Consider the following 25,451-nt stretch of genomic DNA (forward strand, 5'->3'; position numbering starts at 1 on the left):
ATCTCGATACCTAGTTCAATCTCGTTACGGGCAAGTCTCTTTACTCGTTCCGTAATACATCATCCCGCAACTAACTCATTAGTCACAATGCTTGCAAGGCTTATAGTGATGTGTATTACCGAGTGGGCCCAGAGATACCTCTCCGACAATCGGAGTGACAAATCCTAATCTCGAAATACGCCAACCCAACAAGTACCTTTGGAGACACCTGTAGAGCACCTTTATAATCACCCATTTACGTTGTGACGTTTGGTAGCACACAAAGTGTTCCTCTGGTAAACGGGAGTGGCATAATCTCATAGTCATAGGAACATGTATAGGTCATGAAGAAAGCAATAGCAACATACTAAACGATCGGGTGCTAAGCTAACGGAATGGGTCAAGTCAATCACGTCATTCTCCTAATGAGGTGATCTCGTTAATCAAATGACAACTCATGTCTATGGCTAGGAAACATAACCATCTTTGATTAACGAGCTAGTCAAGTAGAGGCATACTAGTGACACTCTGTTTGTCTATGTATTCATACATGTATTATGTTTCCGGTTAATACAATTCTAACATGAATAATAAACATTTATCATGATATAAGGAAATATATAATACTTTATTATTGCCTCTAGGGCATATTTCCTTCAGTCTCCCACTTGCACTAGAGTCAATAATCTAGTTCACATCGCCATGTGATTTAACATCAATAATTCACATCACCATGTGATTAACACCCATAGTTCACATCTCTATGTGACCAACACTCAAAGGGTTTACTAGAGTCAATAATCTAGTTCACATCGCTATGTGATTAACACCCAAAGAGTACTAAGGTGTGATCATGTTTTGATTGTGAGATAATTTTAGTCAACGGGTCTGTCACATTCAGATCCGTAAGTATTTTGCAAATTTCTATGTCTACAATGCTCTACACGGAGCTACTCTAGCTAATTGCTCCCACTTTCAATATGTATCTAGACCGAGACTAAGAGTCATCTAGATTTAGTGTCAAAACTTGCATCGACGTAACCCTTTACGACGAACCTTTTGTCACTTCCATAATCGAGAAACATATCCTTATTCCACTAAGGATAATTTTGACCGTTGTCCAGTGATCTACTCCTAGATCACTATTGTACTCCCTTGCCAAAATCAGTGTAGGGTATACAATAGATCTGGTACACAGCATGGCATACTTCATAGAACCTATGTCCGAGGCATAGGGAATGACTTTCATTCTCTTTCTATCTTCTGCCGTGGTCGGGCTTTGAGTCTTACTCAATTTCACACCTTGTAACACAGGCAAGAACTCTTTCTTTGACTGTTCCATTTTGAACTACTTCAAAATCTTGTTAAGGTATGTACTCATTGAAAAACTTATCAAGCGTCTTCATCTATCTCTGTAGATCTTGATGCTCAATATGTAAGCAGCTTCACCGAGGTCTATCTTTGAAAAACTTCTTTCAAACACTCCTTTATGCTTTGCAGAATAATTCTACATTATTTCCGATCAACAATATGTCATTCACATATACTTATCAGAAATGCTGTAGTGCTCCCACTCACTTTCTTGTAAATACAGGCTTCACCGCAAGTCTGTATAACACTATATTCTTTGATCAACTTATCAAAGTGTATATTCCAACTCCGAGATGCTTGCATCAGTCCATAGATGGATCGCTGGAGCTTGCATATTTTGTTAGCACCTTTAGGATTAACAAAACCTTCTGGTTGCATCATATACAACTCTTCTTTAATAAATCCATTAATGAATGCAGTTTTGTTTATCCATTTGCCAGATTTCATAAAATGCGGCAATTGCTAACATGATTCAGACAGACTTTAAGCATAGATACGAGTGAGAAACTCTCTCATCGTAGTCAACACCTTGAACTTGTCGAAAACCTTTTGCGACGATTCTAGCTTTGTAGATAGTAACACTACTATCAGCGTCTGTCTTCCTCTTGAAGATCCATCTAATCTCAATGGCTCGCCGATCATCGGGCAAGTCAACCAAAGTCCATACTTTGTTCTTCATACATGGATCTCATCTCAGATTTCATGGCCTCAAGCCATTTCCCGGAATCTGGGCTCATCATCGCTTCCTCATAGTTCGTAGGTTCGTCATGGTCAAATAACATGACCTCCAGAACAGGATTACCGTACCACTCTGGTGTGGATCTCACTCTGGTTTACCTACGAGGTTTGGTAGTAACTTGATCTGAAGTTACATGATCATCATCATTAACTTCCTCACTAATTGGTGTAGGAGTCACAGGAACAGATTTCTGTGATGAACTACTTTCCAATAAGGGAGCAGGTACAGTTACCTCATCAAGTTCTACTTTCCTCCCACTCACTTCTTTCGAGAGAAACTCCTTCTCTAGAAAGGATCCATTTTTAGCAACGAATGTCTTGCCTTCAGATCTGTGATAGAAGGTGTACCCAACTGTCTCCTTTGGGTATCCTATGAAGACACATTTCTCCGATTTGGGTTTGAGCTTATCAGGATGAAACTTTTTCACATAAGCATCGCAACCCCAAAATTTTAAGAAACGACAACTTTGGTTTCTTGCTAAACCTTAGTTCATAAGGTGTCGTCTCAACGGATTTTGATGGTGCCCTATTTAACGTGAATGCAGCTGTCTCTAATGCATAACCCCAAAACGATAGTGGTAGATCGGTAAGATACATCATATATCGCACCATATCTAATAAAGCACGATTACGACGTTCGGACACACCATTACACCGTGGTGTTCCAGGTGGCGTGAATAGTGAAACTTTTTCACATTGTTTTAACTGAAGGCCAAACTCGTAACTCAAATACTCTTCTCTACGATCAGATCGTAGAAACTTTATTTTTCTTATTACGATGATTTTCCACTTCACTCTGAAATTATATGAACTTTTCAAATGTTTCAGACTTATGTTTCATTAAGTAGATATACCCATATCTGCTCAAATCATCTGTGAAGGTGAGAAAATAACGATATCCGCCACGAGCCTCAATATTCATTGGACCACATACATCTGTATGTATGACTTCCAACAAATCTGTTGCTCTCTCCATAGTTTCGGAGAACGGTGTTTTAGTCATCTTGCCCATGAGGCATGGTTCGCAAGCATCAAGTGATTCATAATCAATTGATTCCAAAATCCCATCAGTATGGAGTTTCTTCATGCGCTTTACACCAATATGACCTAAACAGCAGTGCCACAAATAAGTTGCACTATCATGATTAACTTTGCATCTTTTGGCTTCAATATTATGAATATGTGTATCACTACGATCGAGATCCAACAAACCATTTTTGTTGGTGTGTACCCATGAGGCATGGTTCGCAAGCATCAAGTGATTCATAATCAATTGATTCCAAAATCCCATCAGTATGGAGTTTCTTCATGCGCTTTACACCAATATGACCTAAACAGCAGTGCCACAAATAAGTTGCACTATCATGGTTAACTTTGCATCTTTTGGCTTCAATATTATGAATATGTGTATCACTACGATCGAGATCCAACAAACCATTTTTGTTGGTGTGTATGACCATAAAAGGGTTTTATTCATGTAAACAGAACAACAATTGTTCTCTAACTTAAATGAATAACCGTATTGCAACAAACATGATCAAATCATATTCATGCTCAACGCAAACACCAAATAACATTTATTTAGTTTCAACACTAATCCCGAAAGTATAGGGAGTGTGCGATGATGATCATATCAATCTTGGAACTACTTCCAACACACATCGTCACCTCGCCTTTTACTAGTCTCTGTTTATTCTGCAACTCCCGTTTTCGAGTTACTACTCTTTAGCAACTGAACCAGTATCAAATACTGAGGGGTTGCTATAAACACTAGTAAGTACACATCAATAACATGTATATCCAATATACCTTTGTTCACTTTGCCATCCTTCTTATCCACCAAATACTTGGGGCAGTTCTGCCTCCAGTGACCAGTCCCTTTGCAGTAGAAGCACTTAGTCTCAGGCTTAGGTACAGACTTGGGCTTCTTCACTTGAGTAGCAACTTGCTTGCCGTTCTTTTTGAAGTTCCCCTTCTATCCCTTTGCCCTTTTCTTGAAACTAGTGGTCTTGTTAACCATCAACACTTGATGCTCTTTCTTGATTTCTACCTTCGTCGATCTCAGCATCGCGAAGAGCTCGGGAATTACTTTCTTCATCCCTTGCATACTATAGTTCATCACGAAGTTCTACTGACTTGGTGATGGTGACTAGAGAATTCTGTCAATCACTATTTTATCTAGAAGATTAACTCCCACTTGATTCAAGCGATTGTAGTACCCAGACAATCTGAGCACATGCTCACTAGTTGAGCGATTCTCCTCCATCTTTTAGCTATAGAACTTGTTGGAGACTTCATATCTCTCAACTCGGGTATTTGCTTGAAATATTAACTTCAACTCCTGGAACATCTCATATGGTCCATGACGTTCAAAACGTCTTTGAAGTCCCGATTCTAAGCCGTTAAGCATGGTGCACTTAACTATCAAGTAGTCATCATATTGAGCTAGCCAAACGTTCATAACGTCTGCATCTGCTCCTGCAATAGGTCTGTCACCTAGCGGTGCAACAAGGACATAATTTTTCTGTGCAGCAATGAGGATAATCCTCAGATCACGGATCCAATCCGCATCTTTGCTACTAACATCTTTCAACATAATTTTTCTCTAGGAACATATCAAAAAATAAACACAGGGAAGCAACAACGCGAGCTATTGATCTATAACATAATTTGCAAAATACTATCAGGACTAAGTTCATGATAATTTTAAGTTCAATTAATCATATTACTTAAGAACTCCCACTTAGATAGACATCCCTCTAATCATCTAAGTGATTACGTGATCCAAAGCAACTAAACCATGTCCGATTAACACGTGAGATGGAGTAGTTTCAATGGTGAACATCACTATGTTGATCATATCTACTATATGATTCACGCTCGACCTTTCGGTCTCTGTGTTCTGAGGCCATATCTGGATATGCTAGGCTCGTCAAGTTTAACCTGAGTATTCCGCGTGTGCAACTGTTTTGCACCCGTTGTATTTGAACGTAGAGCCTATCACACCCGATTAACACGTGGTGTCTCAGCACGAAGAACTTTCGCAACGGTGCATACTCAGGGAGAACACTTTATCTTGAAATTTTAGTGAGAGATCATCTTATAATGCTACCATCAATCAAAGCAAGATAAGATGCATAAAGGATTAACATCACATGCAATCAATATAAGTGATATGATATGGCCATCATCATCTTGTGCTTGTGATCTCCATCTCCGAAGCACCGTGCTTGTGATCTCCATCTCCGAAGCACCGTTATGATCACCATCGTCACCGGCGCGACATCTTGATCTCCATCGTAGTATCGTTGTCGTCTCGCCAACTAATTTCTTTTACGACTATCACTACCGCTTAGTGATAAAGTAAAACTATTACATGGCGATTGCATCTCATACAATAAAGCGACAACCATATGGCTCCTGCCAGTTGCCAATAACTCGGTTACAAAACATGATCATCTCATACAACAAATTATATCACATCATGTCTTGACCATATCACATCACAACATGCCCTGCAAAAAAAAGTTAGACGTCCTCTATTTTGTTGTTACAAGTTTTACGTGGCTGCTACGGGCTTAGCAAGAACCGTACTTACCTACGCATCAAAACCACAACGATAGTTTGTCAAGTTGGTGCTGTTTTAACCTTCGCAAGGAACGGGCGTAGCCACACTCGGTTCAACTAAAGTGAGAGAGACAGACACCCGCCAGTCACCTTTAAGCAACGAGTGCTCCGAACGGTGAAACCAGTCTCGCGTAAGCGTACGCGTAATGTCGGTCCGGGCCGCTTCATCTCACAATACCGCTGAACCAAAGTATGACATGCTGGTAAGCAGTATGACTTATATCGCCCACAACTCACTTGTGTTCTACTCGTGCATAGCATCAACGCATAAAACCAGGCTCGGATGCCACTGTTGGGGAACGTAGTAATTTCAAAAAAATTCCTACGCACACGCAAGATCATGGTGATGCATAGAAACGAGAGGGGAGAGTGTTGTCCACGTACCCTCGTAGACCGAAAGCGGAAGCGTTATCACAACGCGGTTGATGTAGTCGTACGTCTTCTCGATCCGACCGATCAAGTACCGAACGCACGACACCTCCGAGTTCTACACACGTTCAGCTCGATGACGTCCCTCGAACACCGATCCAGCCGAGTGTTGAGGGAGAGTTTCGTCAGCACGATGGCGTGGTGACGATGATGATGTTCCACCGACGCAGGGCTTCGCCTAAGCTCCGCAACGGTATTATCGAGGTGTAATATGGTGGAGGGGGGCACCGCACACGGCTAAGAGATCAATAGATAAATTGTTGTGTCTCTGGGATGCCCCCCTGCCCCCCGTATATAAAGGAGCAAGGGGGAGGCAGCCGGCCAAGGGGAGAGAGGCGCGCCAGGAGGGGGAGTCCTACTCCCACCGGGAGTAGGACTCCTCCTTTCCTTGTTGGAATAGGAGAAGGGAAGGGGGAAGGAGAAAGAAGGAAGGGGGCGCCCCCCCTCCCTAGTCCAATTCGGACTAGCCCATGGGGAGGGGTGCGGCCACCCTTTGGGGTCTTTCTCTCCTTTCCCGTATGGCCCATTAAGGCCCAATACGAATTCCCGTAACTCTCCGGTACTCCGAAAAATACCCGAATCACTCGGAACCTTTCCGAAGTCCGAATATAGTCGTCCAATATATCGATCTTTACGTCTCGGCCATTTCGAGACTCCTCGTCATGTCCCCGATCTCATCCGGGACTCCGAACTCCTTCGGTACATCAAAACTCAATAAAACTGTCATCGTAACGTTAAGCGTGCGGACCCTACGGGTTCGAGAACTATGTAGACATGACCGAGACACCTCTCCGGTCAATAACCAATAGCGGGACCTGGATGCCCATATTGGCTCCCACATATTCTACGAAGATCTTTATCGGTCAGACCGCATAACAACATACGTTGTTCCCTTTGTCATCGGTATGTTACTTGCCCGAGATTCGATCGTCGGTATCTCGATACCTAGTTCAATCTCGTTACCGGCAAGTCTCTTTACTCGTTCCGTAATACATCATCCCGCAACTAACTCATTAGTCACAATGCTTGCAAGGCTTATAGTGATGTGTATTACCGAGTGGGCCCAGAGATACCTCTCCGACAATCGGAGTGACAAATCCTAATCTCGAAATACGCCAACCCAACTAGTACCTTTGGAGACACCTGTAGAGCACCTTTATAATCACCCATTTACGTTGTGACGTTTGGTAGCACACAAAGTGTTCCTCCGGTAAACGGGAGTGGCATAATCTCATAGTCATAGGAACATGTATAGGTCATGAAGAAAGCAATAGCAACATACTAAACGATCGGGTGCTAAGCTAACGGAATGGGTCAAGTCAATCACGTCATTCTCCTAATGAGGTGATCTCGTTAATCAAATGACAACTCATGTCTATGGCTAGGAAACATAACCATCTTTGATTAACGAGCTAGTCAAGTAGAGGCATACTAGTGACACTCTGTTTGTCTATGTATTCATACATGTATTATGTTTCCGGTTAATACAATTCTAGCATGAATAATAAACATTTATCATGATATAAGGAAATATATAATACTTTATTATTGCCTCTAGGGCATATTTCCTTCACATATAGCTCAGTCAAAGGGTTGGCAGAATGCCAAACTTGTTTTGTTCTATTTGCCAGAGTTCACTTTCCATTATATTTTCCTAGTGTATTGTACTTAGCTCCACTCCCAACAAGCGCCCAATAGTCCTGGCAGCCAATGGAGAGAACCCTTCAACTTTGGAACAATTTTTTCACCAATGCACTCCAATGACTCCTGGTTGTTGCAAGAACTCGTGGAACCAAATGGACAATATTTGAAGAAATGCCAGAATACCTCATCTTGTAAGCCCTTTAATTCATAACTAGTGGCTGGGGTGCGCCCTTGGCGCGTCTCCTGTGCATACCTGTGCGCACTTGCCTTGGTTGTGCAGCTATTCACGTGCAAATGCGGGTCAGAGTACAGTTAACGGAAACTTAGGAGAAAAAATGCTCATCAAGAGACATAGCAAGGTAGGTGCATATTATAAGATAAGTAAGAGTCTTACAAGGTGGATGATGAGCACAACATTGAACTGAAATCAAAGGCTAACATGCTCCAAAAGAAAAACGATCTTCAAAAGGGAAGTAGAGTTCATCAGACCATCACATCTCAGGATTATGAAGTCTTAGAGATTAACTAAAGATGATAGATAGTTCATTTATATATATATATAGAAGGTGCTGATGACGACGTTGTGTCTAGAGACGATGGACGGTGAGGGACAGGCAGCGCCCTTCCTTGAATACCATTTTCTCTGAACTTTAAGTTTGCAATGAACTTAATACATTCTTCAAGACCAGCAAAACTTGTGGATTCTCGAAAAGATTTTTTCTGACCATAGTATTCGAACCTGTTGAAGTAGAAGGAACCAAATAAGCACCATATTTATTTGAATCGGTTAAAGAACAAGCAGACCTATGCAGATAAGGGATGTAGTGTGTTGCATGCATTAGGAACAAAATATTCAAGCAGCACCATCAAATTGCTGGTAAAAGTGGGTAGAGCAAAAGCATGTATTTAAGGAGAGCACCTCCTAATCAAAGTTTCAATGGTATGGGATACCTCTTGAGTTCTGAAACTTGAACTAAGACTTTGAGCTTTCCTAGTACTCCCTCCGATCTATATTACTTGAAGTTGGTCTAGTACAACTTAGTTGGAAGGAGTAATAGCTAACATCTTTGGAATCACAGAAAAACATTGGTATATTATGCCTAACGCCATACCTCATGATCCATCATAAGTTGACTACATAAAAACATTGGTATATTATGCCTAACGCCATACCTCTTGATTCATCATAATTTGATTTTCCTGGAGTGCGTCACTGAAACTAATCAAGGTAATGATCCCAGATGTGAATATGAACCATTAAAACATAAAGATCAAAGACTGGGAGATGGGAATTAGAATGGAGCAACTTGGTCAACAATTGATACCCCAATTACGAAATAGCGCACCTCATAAAACTAACAGACACAATTTTAGAAGTTTCGGTTAGTCGTTCAATAAAAACCTTTAATCTCCAAGCTTCTGTGTCTTGCAGCGGAAACTTGATAGCTCCAGATGGTTGGAATAACCGATATACTTGATCCCATGTTGTCATGCCCTCCATCCTTCCATATGAACCCCCATGACTTGACTCCAAAATACTGTCGGTTGTAAAAGAAGCAATGATAAACCACAAATGTAAGCTCCTCATAGGATGAGCTCTAAACAGTAAGTTAGCAGGGTACAATACATCCTCGTCGATGATATTAGTACATGCTTAAAACAACATTTGTACCTAGGAAGTTGGTCGTCCATTATATCTCTCATTACAACCTCTAGCATATCTTGAAAAATCCTGCTGGATCATTTAAAAGGGGCACACTATTACACCAAATACAGATAAGAAACAAACATATTTCAGACTGAAGCATATTTATTTTGGCTCCTAATATCAATAGTTAGAGAAGTTAAGAGTTTAGGCACTATTTGGAATAATCTGAACATGCAAAGGAAATCCTAGTAACTAAGATGCAGCATGAATGATAGGTATGGAACCAGAAAAATCAGCAAGCAAGGTGAAAAATGTGCCTATTTGGAATAATCTGAGCATGCAAAGGAAAACCTAGTAACTAAGATGCAACACGAACGATAGGTACGGAACTAGAACAATAAGCAAGAGGTGAAAAATGCACAGGCTCCTACAAGGACTCACCTTGAAGCCGACGATGCCTTGCAGTACACGCCTGTCCCCAAAGGACTTATGCACATCCCTACATTCTACAAGGACATCATGCTCATCACGAATCTGTTTGCCCAAATCCCAGTTCTTAGAAAGCTAGAACCCTGCACCACGATCAAAACAAAACGTCATTCACCAAGCTGAGCAGAATTGGTAACAAGCAAGATGCAAATCTTAATCTTCAAGGGCAACGGTGCCTTCCACAATGGGGATAGCCACTATAGAGCCGGCATACGACATAATGCCTGATAGGTCAAACTAACGGAGAATTCACCTGAAGGAGAAAGGCTCCAAGAAACAGTGTCAGGGTCCTGGGACAGAGGAAGAGGGACTACTTCCCTCAGGTCTGTCCATTCCCGTACCTCATCTGGTCCGAATGAGTGGCGGAACGCAATGTTCCATCCCTCCTCCAAAGCAGCCGCAGATACACGAATGGCCGGGTCATCACAAATCGCAAAGAGCCTCGGGAACCGCAAGCGGAGAGGCTCGCTCTCAAGCCATGGGTCCAACCAAATTTGGGTCCCAGACCCATTGCCAACCGAGAAACGCAAACCCAGCCTAATCTCTTCCTTGATGGCCAGAATAGATTTCCAGAACTGGGACCCAGCCGAGTGTGAGCAAGCCATGAGGGGTTGGCCCTGCAAGTACTTGGACTCAACCAGCTACAGCCACAACCCCCCATCTCCCCGCAAGATCCGCCAAACCCAACGTAGCATAAGCACAAAGTTCATCCGGCGAGATGCAGGGATGCCCAACCCACCTCGGTCCTTCGGCAAGCAAATGTCAGCCCACTTCACCATATGGTACTTGGGCCGACCATCCCCTGCCTGCCAGAAGAACCTAGCCAGCTCCTTGTCAAAGGAGCTATGCACACCTTCGGGTAAGATGTACATCCCCGTCATATACATGGGGAGGCTGGCAAGGTTAGAGCTAATGAGGACAGTATTGCCTCCGTGACCGTCTGCCTTCGGGGACCGAGGTGTTGAAACGTCATGGTCCGGGCAATGGCCTTTGCCCTTTGTGCCATGTCTCGGAAACGGGAACGCACATTTTGTTCTCTTGCGTAGCAGCGCAGGCACTTTGGTGCTTTGTTCGTGAGGCTCTAGGGACAGAGTGGGAGGCTCATGACCTTGCAGTGTTCTGCAGGTTAGGGCCACTCAGGTTGGCCGTAAAAGCCGACTGTTCTGGATCGTCTTCGCGGCTATGATGTGGACTCTCTGGACTACTCGCAACAAGATGGTGATTGAGCGGGTGTTCCCGCGACGTGCTTCTGACTCGTTCTTCAAATTTCTTGCCTTCTTGCAGCACTGGCATCCGCTCGCTAGGCCGAGGGATCGTGATCGACTTCAGCTATTCCTGGATGCCCTGGTGTCTACCGCGCGTCGGCTCTCCGACCGCTCGCATGTTTCGTAGCTTGCCCCTGGAGGCCTTTTTGTTTCTTCTTCTTCTTTCATTTGGGCGTCTTTGTGCTGTGGCCCCAGCATTTCTCTTTTATGATTGTGCTTGAGATGTGGTTGTATAGACGTATGCTTTATCTATAAAGCGGGGCGAAAGCCTGTCTCGAGAGCAAGATGCAAATACCAGAGTAGCAGACGGGGCCAAATCTGATACGAAAAAATTACAGGGCACAAGAGATTTTCAAGAAACTAAACACTGCTAGAGCATGTCCCTGGATGTGCATGGATGCAGAAAATCTCGTTGGGATATAGAGCTGGAAATCTGGGACTTAGGGTGTTCTAGAGCATCCGTGTCATCCAAGTGAGAGGAGAATAGCCTTTGTCTTTAGGACATGCTTGCTGAACATGCAAGTTCCCTAGACGAAGGATGAGTATAACTGATGAAGCTTTATGCAGTCTATTGGTGCCCATCTCGTACAGAGCTATTGCCAAGAGCGCCTTCGCATCTAACGTCGTGCGCCAAAGCTGGTCATAGGGGACCACACGCAGCTTGATCAGCTCGCCATGGTCCCGCAGGCCCGTTTCCTTCCCTTGGAGAGCCTAATAGTCTCCTCGTCCACGTGCCCCCCTATAAAGGAACATGCCAATCTCTTCGTCATAGCCACCCTGGTAAAAAGAGGAAGATGTTTAGTCGAGGTATTGCACAACCAGGAGCAAGTGTAAGTTCTTAGAACAGGTGTCGAAATTGCGTCAACATGGATCAAGAGAACTTTTCCATTCCAGGTATATGATGCCAAATGAACATCCCATTTATAGAAGTTTTGCTGAATCACATGACAGAATTTCTATGCAGTACTCTTTGCTATGTTTCCAAGCAGCATATATAGCAGGATTATTACAGATCTGCAAAGTTATTGCAAACTGAATTCATTCGGCTGTCTTCTGATTTTTTGTGTTGCGTGTGATTCTCAACAAAAACATATTGGTATAATGAGGCAAGGAACCCAAACTACGTATATCAAATGTTATCATCGGGTCTACCCAATGCACGGAAGCCAATCTGAGTCAAGTTATGTTATTCTTTTCTGAAACAGAAGTTATGCCTTAATTGTGAACTGAAGGGAATGCAGGCCACTTACCGGTGATGGTAGCATTCTCCACCCAGTAGCAGGGTCCAGCAAAGCAGTAAGATCAACCGTGCTCTCTAGATTTAACTTTATACCAGTTTCTTCTTCGACCTAGCAACAATCCAAGTATAATTAGCGAACAGTGGCGTATACATTAACTGAATACTTGGTACTTCAGAAATTAAGTCCAATTCATGGCAGTGGCAGCAAGATTGGTGTATGTCTTGTGAACCAAATCGAGCTAAAACAGGGCTAGTGTGACTGACTAGCTGCAATAGCATGCAAAATTCAGTGGATATAAACTGTATATTTGGGGAAAGAATATACTAATCTCTCGGACTGCGGTGATGTGACTCGATTAGGCTCGGTTTCTTGGTAGCTAAGATAACATTTTCTTTTGCAGTTTCTTGGAAGTTTTAGAGAAACATGAGTTACCTCCTTTATGTTCACTAACTCCTATATCATTGTTTCAGCAAGGGTCACTTGCTGATGAAGATTTCCAATTCTCTCTGAAGATTGAGATTGTGTAGGTTAAAAAACTAAGGGCAAACCCGAGTAGTGGGAACCAATTAAAGGTGGAAGTATAAAAATCTCAGAAAACAAAGACATAGTAAGTTGGAGATTTAGAACTTTACATGTGCATAGCTATTCCCATCGAATTGAATAAAAATATCAATTCACCCACGATTCTGACCTAATCGATTTGGATGGAACTGCCACTTTCCCCAAAAAGTTCTGAAAATCCCGATGGAGACCATAGAAGCTACAGACATGCAACAGTGATATCTCTACATCTAAACGTTGCTGTGATATCTCACTAATATTGGGCCAGTGTTTGGCAGACATCATATTTGGAAGTTGAAAGTGTGGATTAAGATTAAAAATTGCACATGATTTTTACAACCTAAGGTAATCGTCAGTAAAGATAATCTGGTCATACAAAAAATCATCACGCATAAAAACTGAGGATTTAATTTATTTTTAGATTAGCGACCCCTGTTGCTGCAGTTGCTAGCCGGTTGACTAAGACCTGATTTATATATTACACATCATAGCAGCCTTTTTGATAAACTATCTACTACATATTATTCTTTTGGTACATGGAAATGTTTGTGTACCCTTTTCTTTTATACTGAAGCGTACTTACAGAGATAAATCCAGAGGTCTAGTCTCAAGTCATAATCCGGTGAAAAAAATTCTAGATCCAAGAAAAGTGCCTTTCTTCTAGTATACTACTATGTTATTTGGCTTAGCAAGTGACGTTGGAGGAATCAAGAAGGTACATGAGATGACTTTTGAAGGAGGAAGTAAGGATGAGACCTCACCTGGCTGAGGCTGTACTAGAAAACGAGGATTTCCTTCTCACAGGTGGCCTCGGCAATCTCCGGCAACCGGTCCACGAAGCCATCGCTGGCCGGCGATGCGCGCATCGCAGATCCTTTCCTCGCCCCTACAGAAACCCCAACCACCCTTCTGCAGACGAAAGGATTCGCAGAGCACGCACGGATCAGCAACGAGCACGCACATGGAGTGGCAGCGGCGGGGAAGGGAGGAAGATACCTGCGCGCAAGGAGATGAGGAGGAGGAGAGAAGTGGAGGCGCCGGCGCTAGGGTTTGGGCGTCGCGCACCAGAGTTGGGGCTCCACTAGGTGGCCACGGACGTCGTCGTCCCATTCTCCATCCCAGCCTCCCACGGCAAGGCCGGAACCGGATCGCGCCGCCGCCTCCTGCAAGGCGGACCATGGGTCGAAACCAGCACCTGCACCTTCTCCTCCCACCTACTCCTCCGCCAGCTCTTTACCATTGCCGGTGCTGCTCCTCCGTCAGCTCTGAGGCATCGTCGGCCCTTGCATAGGCATGGAAACGAAGACGAGGACGTGGGCGTGGCGCTCGATGGTTGCCTTCGTGGGTAAGGAAGATGAGGCCCTCCGTCGCATTACCTGGGGGAGGCGTTATCCTAGGACTGGACGGTAGGATAGACGGTTGGCTTGATTTTTTTTATTGCTTCCGCCGATCAGCACAGTGAATAAGTGATGAGGTGGATGCCTCCACGATCGCCCTTACCGCGCACGTTAATGTGTTTAATTATTTATAGGGCCAACTAGCTTAGCAACCTCGGGAGATCTAGTGGTGACCAAAATCCTACTTCCTTCAGCGCCATTTTCTAAAGGTGCACAAAAGCTATTCCATTTGACCCCATCATCCTTCAAGATATCATCCCACATGTCATCAAGGACAAGTAAGAACTTGTCCTTGGCAGTATTTTAGTTTATCCATAAGAACATCCAGATTATTAGAAGACGCATCTCCTCATGAGCTCTATAATCTCTTCTTTTTTCGCGAATACGCAAAGCTTGCGTATCATTTCATTGATAGAAGGAAGAAGAAAGAGTACAATAAATGGTACAACACATGACATGAACGCAAGAAGGCATAATCATGGTGTCCGGAGCAGAGAGAGAGACGGGGTGCTTAGCCCAAACAGGGTGAAGGACACAACTAAACCCACCAAACCTAAAACTAGAGGAGCAGACCAAATCAGCAAGACGTCGAACATCTTCAATTCCAACACCGGGACACCTATAATCTCTTCTTGTTAACCTTATTATGTCAAAATCATCAAACACATGTCCAAATTATGGGGCCAAAGTGCTTCTTCACATCTGTATCTTTGCAGATTTTTTGAGCCATTGTTGCCTTTCCGGCACCACCCATGCCAACAATTGAAAACACAGGCAACTATGTCATTCTTGTTTTGCTTTCAGTCCTTTCTTTCTTCCATGCACAAACTCCTAGTGATTCCACCAACTTCTTCATTTCTTTTTCAAGTACAACCATTTTTTTTCATCATGGTTAAAGTGGGATGTTGTTTCAAAGACACAGGCAACATATGCATGGTCTGTTTATGGACGATCTAGATTTTATTTTTATTTTGTATTTTTTTGACTTTTCTGATGTAATAATCATTCGATCTGACACTGTCCTAGAATTCCAGAAAGGTGTCATACAATTGATTTGGCCCTGAATTATTTGCTGCACTCAGCCTTCAACTTGGGTGCATCATAATGAAGCTCATCAAGCAGGTCCTCTGCTTCAAAGACTCTTTAATATCCGGGAGGAAATCAACCACTTGTTTCTTATGACTTCGATACTCGACTTGATCAATGAGGTCAAACATCTTGGGCATTGTTGTCCTTAATGATAATACAGAGAAGCACCTATTTTCTGCATGATTACATTCTCTGTTAATCTATAACTTAAATACAATATCAAGCTTACATAGCACAGATTCTTAGAAAATCAACATTTATTGTTGATTTCATTTTTTGCATGAAATGCATGGCCCCGGGTAGAAAATCCATTTAAACTTCCGCACCCAGAGTATCATAATAGCGTGTTTGTGAATCAAGTTTCTGCCATCCAGTAGATCTACGGAATGTTATTTTTGTATGGGGTGGTGGCAGCTCTGTGTACTATGCCTTTTAACCGCGTTTGGTTCTGAGGCTAACCCTCAGTGGGATAGGGATAGCCAGATTTTCAGGGGATGCCGTATGTTTGGAAGGAAGGATGCGATGGCTGGGGATAACCCGATTTAGCGAATATTCCATCAAAACTGTTTGGAAGGAAGGATGCGATGGCTGGGGATAACCCGATTTAGCGAATATTCCACCAAAACTTGGCTACCGATAGCCGCGAGAAACTGGCGGACGAGGGCAGCCACCCACCCGCGCTGAAGCGTTTTCCTCCTCTCTTTTTTCTGTTCTCGCCTCTCCCACGTAGCGGCGGCAATTCCGGATCGGAGAGGCGGCGCTTGAGGCGATTCCGGATCGGAATGGGGGCGCTCGAGGACCCGGAGAACGGAGGCGCCAGCGGCAAGTTACATCGGTGCCGGCGGCTGTGTCATACAAATACGGACGGTGTAGCTCGATCCCTCTTTGTACCAGATCTGATTCATCTTTCCCTTTCTCTGAAGCTAGCACGGAGGAGCACCGAGCCGACGAATAGAATCAGCAAGCCAGCCCCGATTTGATACATACTACTGATCTGTGTTAATCCATGTCATACACTACGGGTGTCCCCTTTGATCTCTGTTTGATACTACTCCCTCCGTTTCAAAATAGATGACCCAACTTTGTACTAATTTTGTACTAAAGTTAGTACAAAATTGAGTCATCTATTTTGGAACGGAGGGAATAGTACTGAGATAATATAAATGCCTATCTATCCACTTCTCATCCTTCCAAACAACCAAATATGGCTATCCAACACAACTAATCCCATTTAACCAAACAATCAGATGTGGTTATCCCTAACCAGGTGGCTGGGGATATCACCAGCCAACCAACTTCGCCCTCGAACCAAGCGGCCCCTCAGATGGTTGTGTGGCGTGATATGTACCCTTCTCATTTCATCTGTTGTGCTCTTTTTCAGGCGTATTTTCTACATTCAATAGTTCCTGATGTGTGTCGGATACTTGCCATATCAAAACAAGATTTGATTTATGTGGCCACAACTATTCTATCCAGCTCAGCCGCCTCCTCAACAAGATGTTTCCTTATCTGCTTCTATTTTTTAAGGACGGCAGATAGTATAAACAGATGAGATGTAAAAACGATTGGATTGTGTTGTGCAGTGTTTATTCCTTTATCTTGAAGTTGTTTGCTCGTTGTGGATTTTATAGTGATTTATTATCGTGTTGAAATAAAAATAATCATCTATGTAAGATCTATGAATCATGATAACCGGCATCTTCTTGAATCTAACACAAATAAATGCCACACCTAACGTCAGTATATGCTTCCTTGTTTCTGCATTACCTTATGCTGCCTTCTTTCTGCATTCTGAGTATATTTGTTTGCCTATGTTGAGAGGGAATTCAAAGGGAAGCACAAGCCAAGCAAAGATGTGTACCTTGGTGGAGGTGTGCCGATCACCTGTCATGTGTAGAGATTGGTTTACCTCAGGTAACCTGCACTGTCAATGCGGAGAGACTGGTTTATATGAGTGCGGGCATGACAACCATCAGTCTTGCCAAATGCGAATTTGCTCGCATGAAGGATGTTTCTTACCTAATCATCATTGAGAAAGTTATTTTGTAAATATTTTCATATTTCTTTGCAGGGTTATATGTGCAACACAAAAAATAGCAGGCTCCATTAAAAACTAAAAATAAGCATCCAGAATTGTTGAACATGATAGTAAAATGTTGTCTTTACATAGAAGAGTAAAGATACAAGAACGAGGGAGAATCCCTCCAAGCACACAAATCCTTAATGATGCAAAAAGACCTAAAAGGAAGGAAATAGCTGGCTGCATGACAAATGACAGATAAAAGGTGAAGTGTCTAGGTCAACACCGATGTAAAATTATCCATTCAGAGCACCCACTCAAGCACCTCATCCATGAAGACAAGACGTGCACACTTGTGCTTGACCATCTGAAGGGCCTGTCGGTCACCACCGTCGCTAGGGATCATCTCTATGCCGGTGAGCAGAGAAAAGTACCCACCTAACAGTCCTGCTGCAAAGGTCTTAGCAATGAGAAACTTGCCGCCACCCAGGGGGAGAAGCTCGAGCTGTTTTGGAAGCCACGCCTCTCCCTCAGGCAGGTTCAGATCTTCCCATACTTTGGGCGCAGTGGGCTGCTGTCCATTGTACATGGCAGAGAGGTCCGTAGCACACAGGTGGTTGGGGTTTAAGGCTGAGAAGCCAAACCACAGATTGAACTCAGGGACGTACTGAGCTCTACCACGAAAGGGCAGCATCCATTCCCCGACGTGACTCCATCCTCGAGGCTCACTATACTGGTCGCGCGGTGTCTCGAAGCTGTAGGTGCCGATGCCGCCATCGCCTGATATGTAGATTGTGGAGACACCGTCGCCATCGACCATGGTGGTGAAGGAGGTAATAAAGGATGGTTGGTACCCAGGTTGGTGGACAAAGGGAGGCGGCGATAGAAGTCGCCAATGCCATTGCGGCAACAAGTTGTTCCTCCATTTTCTGGGCGTGCGCTGAAGGACCTCAAAGCATTGTTGGGCGCCCTTCCTGGGGTTCGAATCCAGGACATACATTCTGTCTTCTTCGTCGGCGTCAGGGTGCGCCACGGACAGGCACATGGGTCTGTGTCCCTTGGGCTTGTTGAGGCGGCCTAGGCAGGTGTGGATACGATTGTCGGCGTCATACAGCCCCGCATCGCCCATCGTATTGACATACACCATTCTGCCTTCGCTGGTGGCGCGGGGGGTGAAGAGCCCGAACATATCGAGGGTGGATCCAGGAACATCTATTGCAGCGATGTTGATGCTTGGGGTCGGCAGCTCCTGGATCTGCATCGCTGGAAACGACTCGAAGTTGATGCTTGGGGTCGGCAGCTCCTGCATCTGCGTCGCTGGGAAAGATTCCTTCTTCTTGGCTACTTCAACGGCTGCTGCTTCTGCTGAACCGTAGAAGAAATTACGGTAAGGATCGATGCGGCGCACAGAATAGAAGCCTTCCGTCCAGTTCCGCGTCACAAGATTTACAAACTGCCTCTTCATCCTCGTCTCTGCAACACCACAACAAAATCGGACCTTCTTAGCATTCTCTGATAAAAGGAAAAAATAAACAGATTGCGAAGAACGTAAAGGTGGAGACTTTTGACGAACAAAATACCTGAATTTGGTGATCAACAAGCCTTTCCGCTAGATCTATATGAGGTTGGGACAAACCGGCGGCGGGGTGGTGGAGAGGGGAGGGGGGCTATGCGGCGGGGGCTGCTGAGATGGTAGCTAGGTTTTGCCGACTTGCTCTCTCTCCGGTTCCATAAGATGCGGGCGCTTGTGATCGGCGCCTGGATCTAATTCCCGTCCGTTTCAGCCAGGTAGGCATGATTCCAGGTCTATTCCCTAGCGTCGCTGCCTAACGACGCGCCCGGCGCTTCGTTCAAATTCTCTGTACGCTAGGTGGGCCTTTAGTTGTTTTTTAATCATCTAAGCGTCTCACTGCGTTGGAGGATAGGCTCTTAGGTGGGCGCTTCATGCCGCGAAAATCCCAAATCCTTCCTTAAGCGTCTAGATAAGCATCCCTGCATTGTAGATGCCCTAAGGAGATTCCCACAGACTTGGGCCATGAGCCGAACAACAGTTTACACGAAAAGCCCATCCATTTAGGTGTCGCGGACCAGCAAATAAATAATTTTGTCTATAAAAAGCAAATAAATAAATAAATATACCTTTTTTTAATCTATGGTCAATCCGCAGACAGAGATCTTGGGCCAGATCCGTATACATTCAGCACCCTCGTTACAGCATTTGCTAAGCATGAAAAGCGATTAGAGCTATGCTTATGTGCATGAAAATTAAACCCATTGAGCATTGCATGAAGGGCGGCCAACCAGCTATGACACGTGGCGCTAGCTGATTGGCCGTGGTGAAAAAACTTTTGGGATATTATTTTTAGATGAAGGCGATGAATATTTTTAAAGGTTATTTTTTTTAGATGGAGGTGATGACCCCACATCTTTTTTTAAATGGAGGGCTATACAAAGTGGCGCTCGCTGGTAGGTTGCGTTGATAATTTTTCTTTTCTTTTCTTTTTTACTTCTTTTTCTAGATGAAGGTGAGGATTTTTTTAAATGTTTTTTAGATGGAGGCGATGACCCCATCTATTTTTTTTAATGAAAACATGCACACAATTTTCTCTGAAGCGGCACCATAGGGTAGCGCCCTAACCACTAGTACAAGAGAAATGATGGCACCCAGAGACGAGGAAGAGCGTAGCAAGCGACGAAATGCTTCGGGGAGTTGAAAGCTCCGAAAAATATGGGAGCGGACGGAGCGCCACTTTGACAACTCCATAAAAATACGCTGCGGGCCGCTTCGCTTTGGCCGCTCCAGGAAGTGAGTTGTGGAGCGGAGAGCTGCCGAACATGGCATATATATACTAGTACTAACGCCCACATGCTCCATATGGCATTATGCAACACTTCTTATATCTAATTTTGACTAACGTCAGAAATAAGGTTACACTGAGCATAGCATTTTGGACGTGAAGAAGCCACCCCAACGACACCTAATTCAACTCCACACTTTCATCCAATGAAATAGTAGTTGTACATGGAATAGTCTTTGAATCGATTTTTTTAGTAAAACACAAATTATTGTTATGAAAGGTGTTTTTTGTAATTTTTAGAACATATTAAAAAAATGAGTCATTTTTCTGATGATCAATATTTTTCTTGGAAAAGTATATTTCATTTGTATTTATTTTTGCACTGTTTTTGCGCTTGGCCCAAGCCGAAGGACTTAATACACAGAGACAAAGTAAACTCATACCGACTTCCCCTCTAGTTAGGGTTTTTTCTCCTCCCGGCGGCGCCTGGCACCGACATGTAGATTGCGATCCCCTGCATCTCCCAGACCACCGATCGCCGGCGGCTTCGGACGACTGGCTAGTGTGCGCGCTGGGGGATCTGGCTAGGGCTCTCCCGCCCGCGGAAATCGTCTTCTCGAGCAAGAGATCTGATGGAAGGCTCAACGTCGGCGTCTGCTGCTGCGATGAGCGAGATGGAAGCTATGATGAAGGAACTGGGTCTGAAAGAAGACAATCTGAAGGATGTCGTGGTTCATGATGGTGATATACCAGAGGAAGCGACACGGTGGATGGCGATCGCACGGGTTCATATGGATAAGCAGTACAGCCAGTACTGGTTCTTCCGCAACATGCGGGTTGCATGGGATCTAGCGCAAGAAGTTAAGTTCCGCCCTCTGGAAGACAATATCTATACTCTGCAATTTTCCTGCTTGGGTGATTGGGAGAGAGTTATGAAGGACGGCCCCTGGACCTACAAAGGAAAAGCGGTCGTGATTGAGCCCTATGATGGTTTCACCAGGCCATCGACTATTGTTCTAAACAAGATTGAGATGTGGATTCAGATACATGATCTCCCTGAACTGTGCTTCCACTTGATTAAATCGCTAGCAGCTACTGTTGGTGACTTCATATTTGCTGAGCCTAAATCCCAGGATTTTGAGGGTAACTTTTTTAGGGTTCGGGTGAAACTGGATGTCACAAAGCCGCTCAAGAACGTTGTCTCGCTAGTGATCAAGAAGAGGAGAGAGATCTTCAGGGTGAAATACGAGAGGCTACCAGATTGGTGTGCTGTCTGCGGTATGCTAGGTCATCAATTCAAAGAGTGTGGCGATGGGGTTCATCCTCCATCTGCGCTGGTGTTCAAAACCTAAAAGCTGACTGGTTCAGGGGCCCAGGACGCGGACCAGGTGCTGCAAGGGGCATTGAAGGTGGAGAGGAAGAGGCAATGCTCGTGTAGGACGTGGCTCAGGATGAACACAACAAGATAAATTTGATCCCACTGTTGACCCGGATACATATATGGAGGAAGGAGAAGGGAATCGTAAGAGAGGTGCCCATGCAAATACACTCTTGCTTAATGCTCCAGGAACTAGTCCATCATCTTTGATGGAACCCCCAACCCTTGCTACAGCTACTGTTCCACAGAGCCCCTCGTCAAAGCAAGATCTCAAAAGAACAAAGACCAGCCCTCCTCGGCTGGAAAAGAACCCAGGGAAGAACAAGTCCTCAAACACCCAAACACAATGCGCAATTGGCGGGCCCTATCAACGGGGCGCGCCCACCGCAATGAGTTGCCTAGTCTGGAACAATCGCGGGGCTGGCAGACCTGCGACAGTTTGAGAGCTTCGAGATCTATCGAAGCAACTTGCCCCCTCTATTGTATGCATTCTCGAAACTCAGATAGAGGGCTCACATGTTGAGAATCTTGTAGGAACTCTAGGTTACAATAAAAGCTTTACTGTAAGCAGCTCCGGTAGGAGCGGTGGACTAGGCATTTTTTGGAATGAGGAAATAAAGCTCGAAGTTATTGGTTATTCTGAGTACCACATAGATGTTTTTGTTGAGCAGATGACAGAGATTAAAACCAGAATCACCTTTGTGTACGGTGAGGCCCAAACAAGTGAGAGGTACAAAACTTGGGACACGTTGCGCGGAATTGCAGGAACAAGCAACGATCCATGGGTGGTGATTGGAGACTTCAACGAAGTCCTTCATCCCATGAGCACGATGGGGTCGGCCAACGGAGCCAAGCGTAGATGGACGCCTTCTGAGATGCTATTGATACGTGTGGTTTATCAGACATTAGTTATAAGGGACAGAGTTGGACTTTTGAGAAGAAGGTGGTGGGGGGCACGTACACCAGGGTGCGGCTGGACCGGAGCGTGGCTAACCCTGCATGGGCTTTGGCCTTCCCAGATGCATCTCTTGAGCACCTCAGTGCCGCTACGTCCGACCACGTCCCGTTGTTGCTTCGTCTCCAAGCAGTGCATGCATGCAGACGGGGACCACGACCGTTTAAATATGAGATCTGCTGGGAGCGCGACCCAACGTTGGACTCAGGAGCTGGGGATTCGGTGGACCAGGTGAAGACAAAACTTCAATCGCTGTCGGGCGACCTGGCAACTACACTTTGGCAGCGTCCGCAGAGAGATCGCCAAATTAAAAAAGGAGCTACAGGTGATGCGCGAACTCCCATGAAGATCTGGTTCCTCACGACAGGAGACACAAATTTGTGACCGCCTGGTCGAGTTGTTTCACCGCGAAGAGATTCTACGGAGGCAACGAGCTAGGATTGATTGGCTCATGCATGGCGACAAAAACACCTACTTCTTCCACATGAGAGCGAGTAGGCGTCGACGGAAGAACCAGATCAAGTCATTGCAGCGTGCTAGTGGTCAGGTTACACAGAACATGCTAGAGATGGAAGATATGATGACCTATTTCTATAAAGACTTGTACACGACAGAAGGGGTGGGTGACATGGAACATGTTTTAGAAACAGTACCATGCAAGGTTACGCAGGCAATGAACGCTTCGTTGAATGCCTCGTACAACACAGAAGAAGTTAAGACCGCCCTTTTTCAAATGTTTCCCACAAAGGCACCGGGACCGGACGGCTTTCCTGCTCACTTCTTTTAGCGGCACTAGGACACATGTGGAGATGAAATCACCTAAGTCGTGCTTAAAATTGTTGAGGGTACAGAATCAGCGGCATGCATCAATGAGACAGTTTTGGTATTGATACCTAAGGTAAAAAAACCCAACCCTACTGAGCCAGTTCCGTCCCATCAGTTTATGTAATGTTCTTTACAAAATTGCGTCCAAAGTGATCTCTAACCGGCTGAAGGTGATACTACCCGACATTATATCTGAGGAACAATCTGCCTTTGTTCCTGGTAGACTTATCACTGAGAACATCATCACTGCCTACGAGTGCCTACACTTTATGAAGAGAAATAAAGCTAAAAAGCACCAGTCATTTGCTTTGAATTGCTAGACATGATGAAGGCCTATGATAGGGTGGAGTGGCCATATTTGAGAGCAATCATGGTAAAGCTAGGGTTCACTTAGAGATGGGTGGACATTATTATGGGACTTGTCACCACTGTTAATTTTTCTGTCATGTTTAATGGGAAGAGATTGGAGGAATTCGAACCTTCAAGAGGAATCAGACAAGGGGACCCAATATCTCCGTACATGTTCTTGCTAGCAGCAGAGGGCCTGTCGTGCCTATTAAATCAAAAAGTGAGTCATCCAATCTGGTTGGTGTACAAGTGGCTCCTACGGCGCCGCCAGTTAGCCATCTACTATTCGTTGATGACAGCATGTTGTTCTGTAAGGCAAATAGTGCGGGAGCTAATGAGGTGAACCTAGTACTGAATACATATTGCCAAGCCAGGTCAGCGAGTGAACTTTGCAAAAGCATCAATCTTGTTTAGCAAGGGAGTGCCGGAAACTATCCGGATAGAAATAAAAGGTTCACTCAACATCCCCAATGAAACTTTAAATGAGAAGTATTTAGGGATGCCATTTGATATTGGGAGTTCGAAGAATGGTGCCTTTAAATACCTGAAAGATCATTTATGGAGTAAGGTGCAGGGCTGGGTGGAAAACACCATGTCATCGGCAGGCAAGGAGGTTCTAGTCAAATCAGTTGCCCAGTCCATACCGGTATTCTCCATGTCATGCTTTAAACTCCCAAGGGGATTATGTGAACATCTCAATATGCTTATCGAGAAGTTTTGGTGGGGAAGCAAAGATGGCAAAAGGAAACCTCATTGGGTATCTTGGAAAAGTATGACACAGCCGAAGGGAATGGGAGGTCTAGGATTCAAAGATTTTGAACTATTCAATATGGCGATGTTGGCACGACAGGCTTGGAGATTACTCCAAACACCAGAGTCCCTTATTGCTCGCTTATTGAAGAGCATATATTTCCTTGACTCCACTATTTTGGAGGCGACTTTGGGCAACCATCCCAGTCAGATATGGCGAGCCATTATCGAAGGTAGAGATACAGTCAAACAGGGACTAATTCGTAGAATTGGCAACGGTCAGTCTACTCGAATCTGGGAGGACTCGTGGTTGCCAAGAGACGAGATGTTACGGCCATATGGGTGTATTCACCCTAATCCGCCAACCCTGGTATCGGAACTGATCGACCACACTAGTGCTTCGTGGAACAGCCAGCTAATCAACCAAGTGTTTATGCCCATGGATGCCAGCACCATTATGGGAATTCCGTTGTGCACTCGTAATCTCCAGGACTTCTGGAGATGGAATTTTGAAACAAGCGGAAACTTCACCGTCAAATCTGCTTATCGCATGCTTGTAGCGACAAGACAGCGTCGGGAGGCATGGCTTGAGGGCACGGCTGGAACATCAAATATTGCGTTCGAGGAGGGAGCATGGAAAACTTTGTGGAAGACCCAGGTTCCCGCAAAGGTTAGGATGTTCCTTTGGCGTTTATCAAAGCATTCTCTCCCTACAGAGGACATCAGGGCTCATCGACACATGGCAGATAACGCTCACTGCGGCTTATGTGGCTCTCCTGATTCATGGGGACATTCTCTGGTTAATTGCACTAGCTCGAGATGTGTGTGGGCATTAGTTGATGAGGAGCTAGCACAAAATCTGGTCTCAAACACGGAACCCAACGCCAAATAGTGGCTCT

The 25,451-nt window shown here is 44.6% G+C and overlaps 1 protein-coding gene across 1 annotated transcript; it reads right to left on the reverse strand.

Annotated features, from left to right (window-relative positions):
* Window positions 1–17,588: 17,588 nt before the first annotated feature.
* LOC123141904 (uncharacterized) lies at window positions 17,589–19,621 on the reverse strand. Its single transcript, XM_044560971.1, has 2 exons — window positions 19,079–19,621; window positions 17,589–18,971 (listed from the first exon to the last, which is right to left on the reverse strand). Exon 2 carries the CDS (start codon window positions 18,961–18,963, stop codon window positions 17,803–17,805), a length of 1,161 nt encoding a protein of 386 aa, XP_044416906.1. The 5' UTR covers window positions 18,964–18,971; window positions 19,079–19,621; the 3' UTR covers window positions 17,589–17,802.
* Between the last annotated feature and the right edge of the window lie 5,830 nt (window positions 19,622–25,451).

This window comes from Triticum aestivum, chromosome 6D (genome assembly GCF_018294505.1).
Source record: "Triticum aestivum cultivar Chinese Spring chromosome 6D, IWGSC CS RefSeq v2.1, whole genome shotgun sequence".
In the NCBI taxonomy this organism is placed as follows: domain Eukaryota; kingdom Viridiplantae; phylum Streptophyta; class Magnoliopsida; order Poales; family Poaceae; genus Triticum; species Triticum aestivum.

What these genes read in the sequence shown, in the direction of transcription:
- LOC123141904 (XM_044560971.1), bottom strand. Translation starts at nt 18,963, where the DNA reads ATGAAGAGGCAGTTTGTAAATCTTGTGACGCGGAACTGGACGGAAGGC.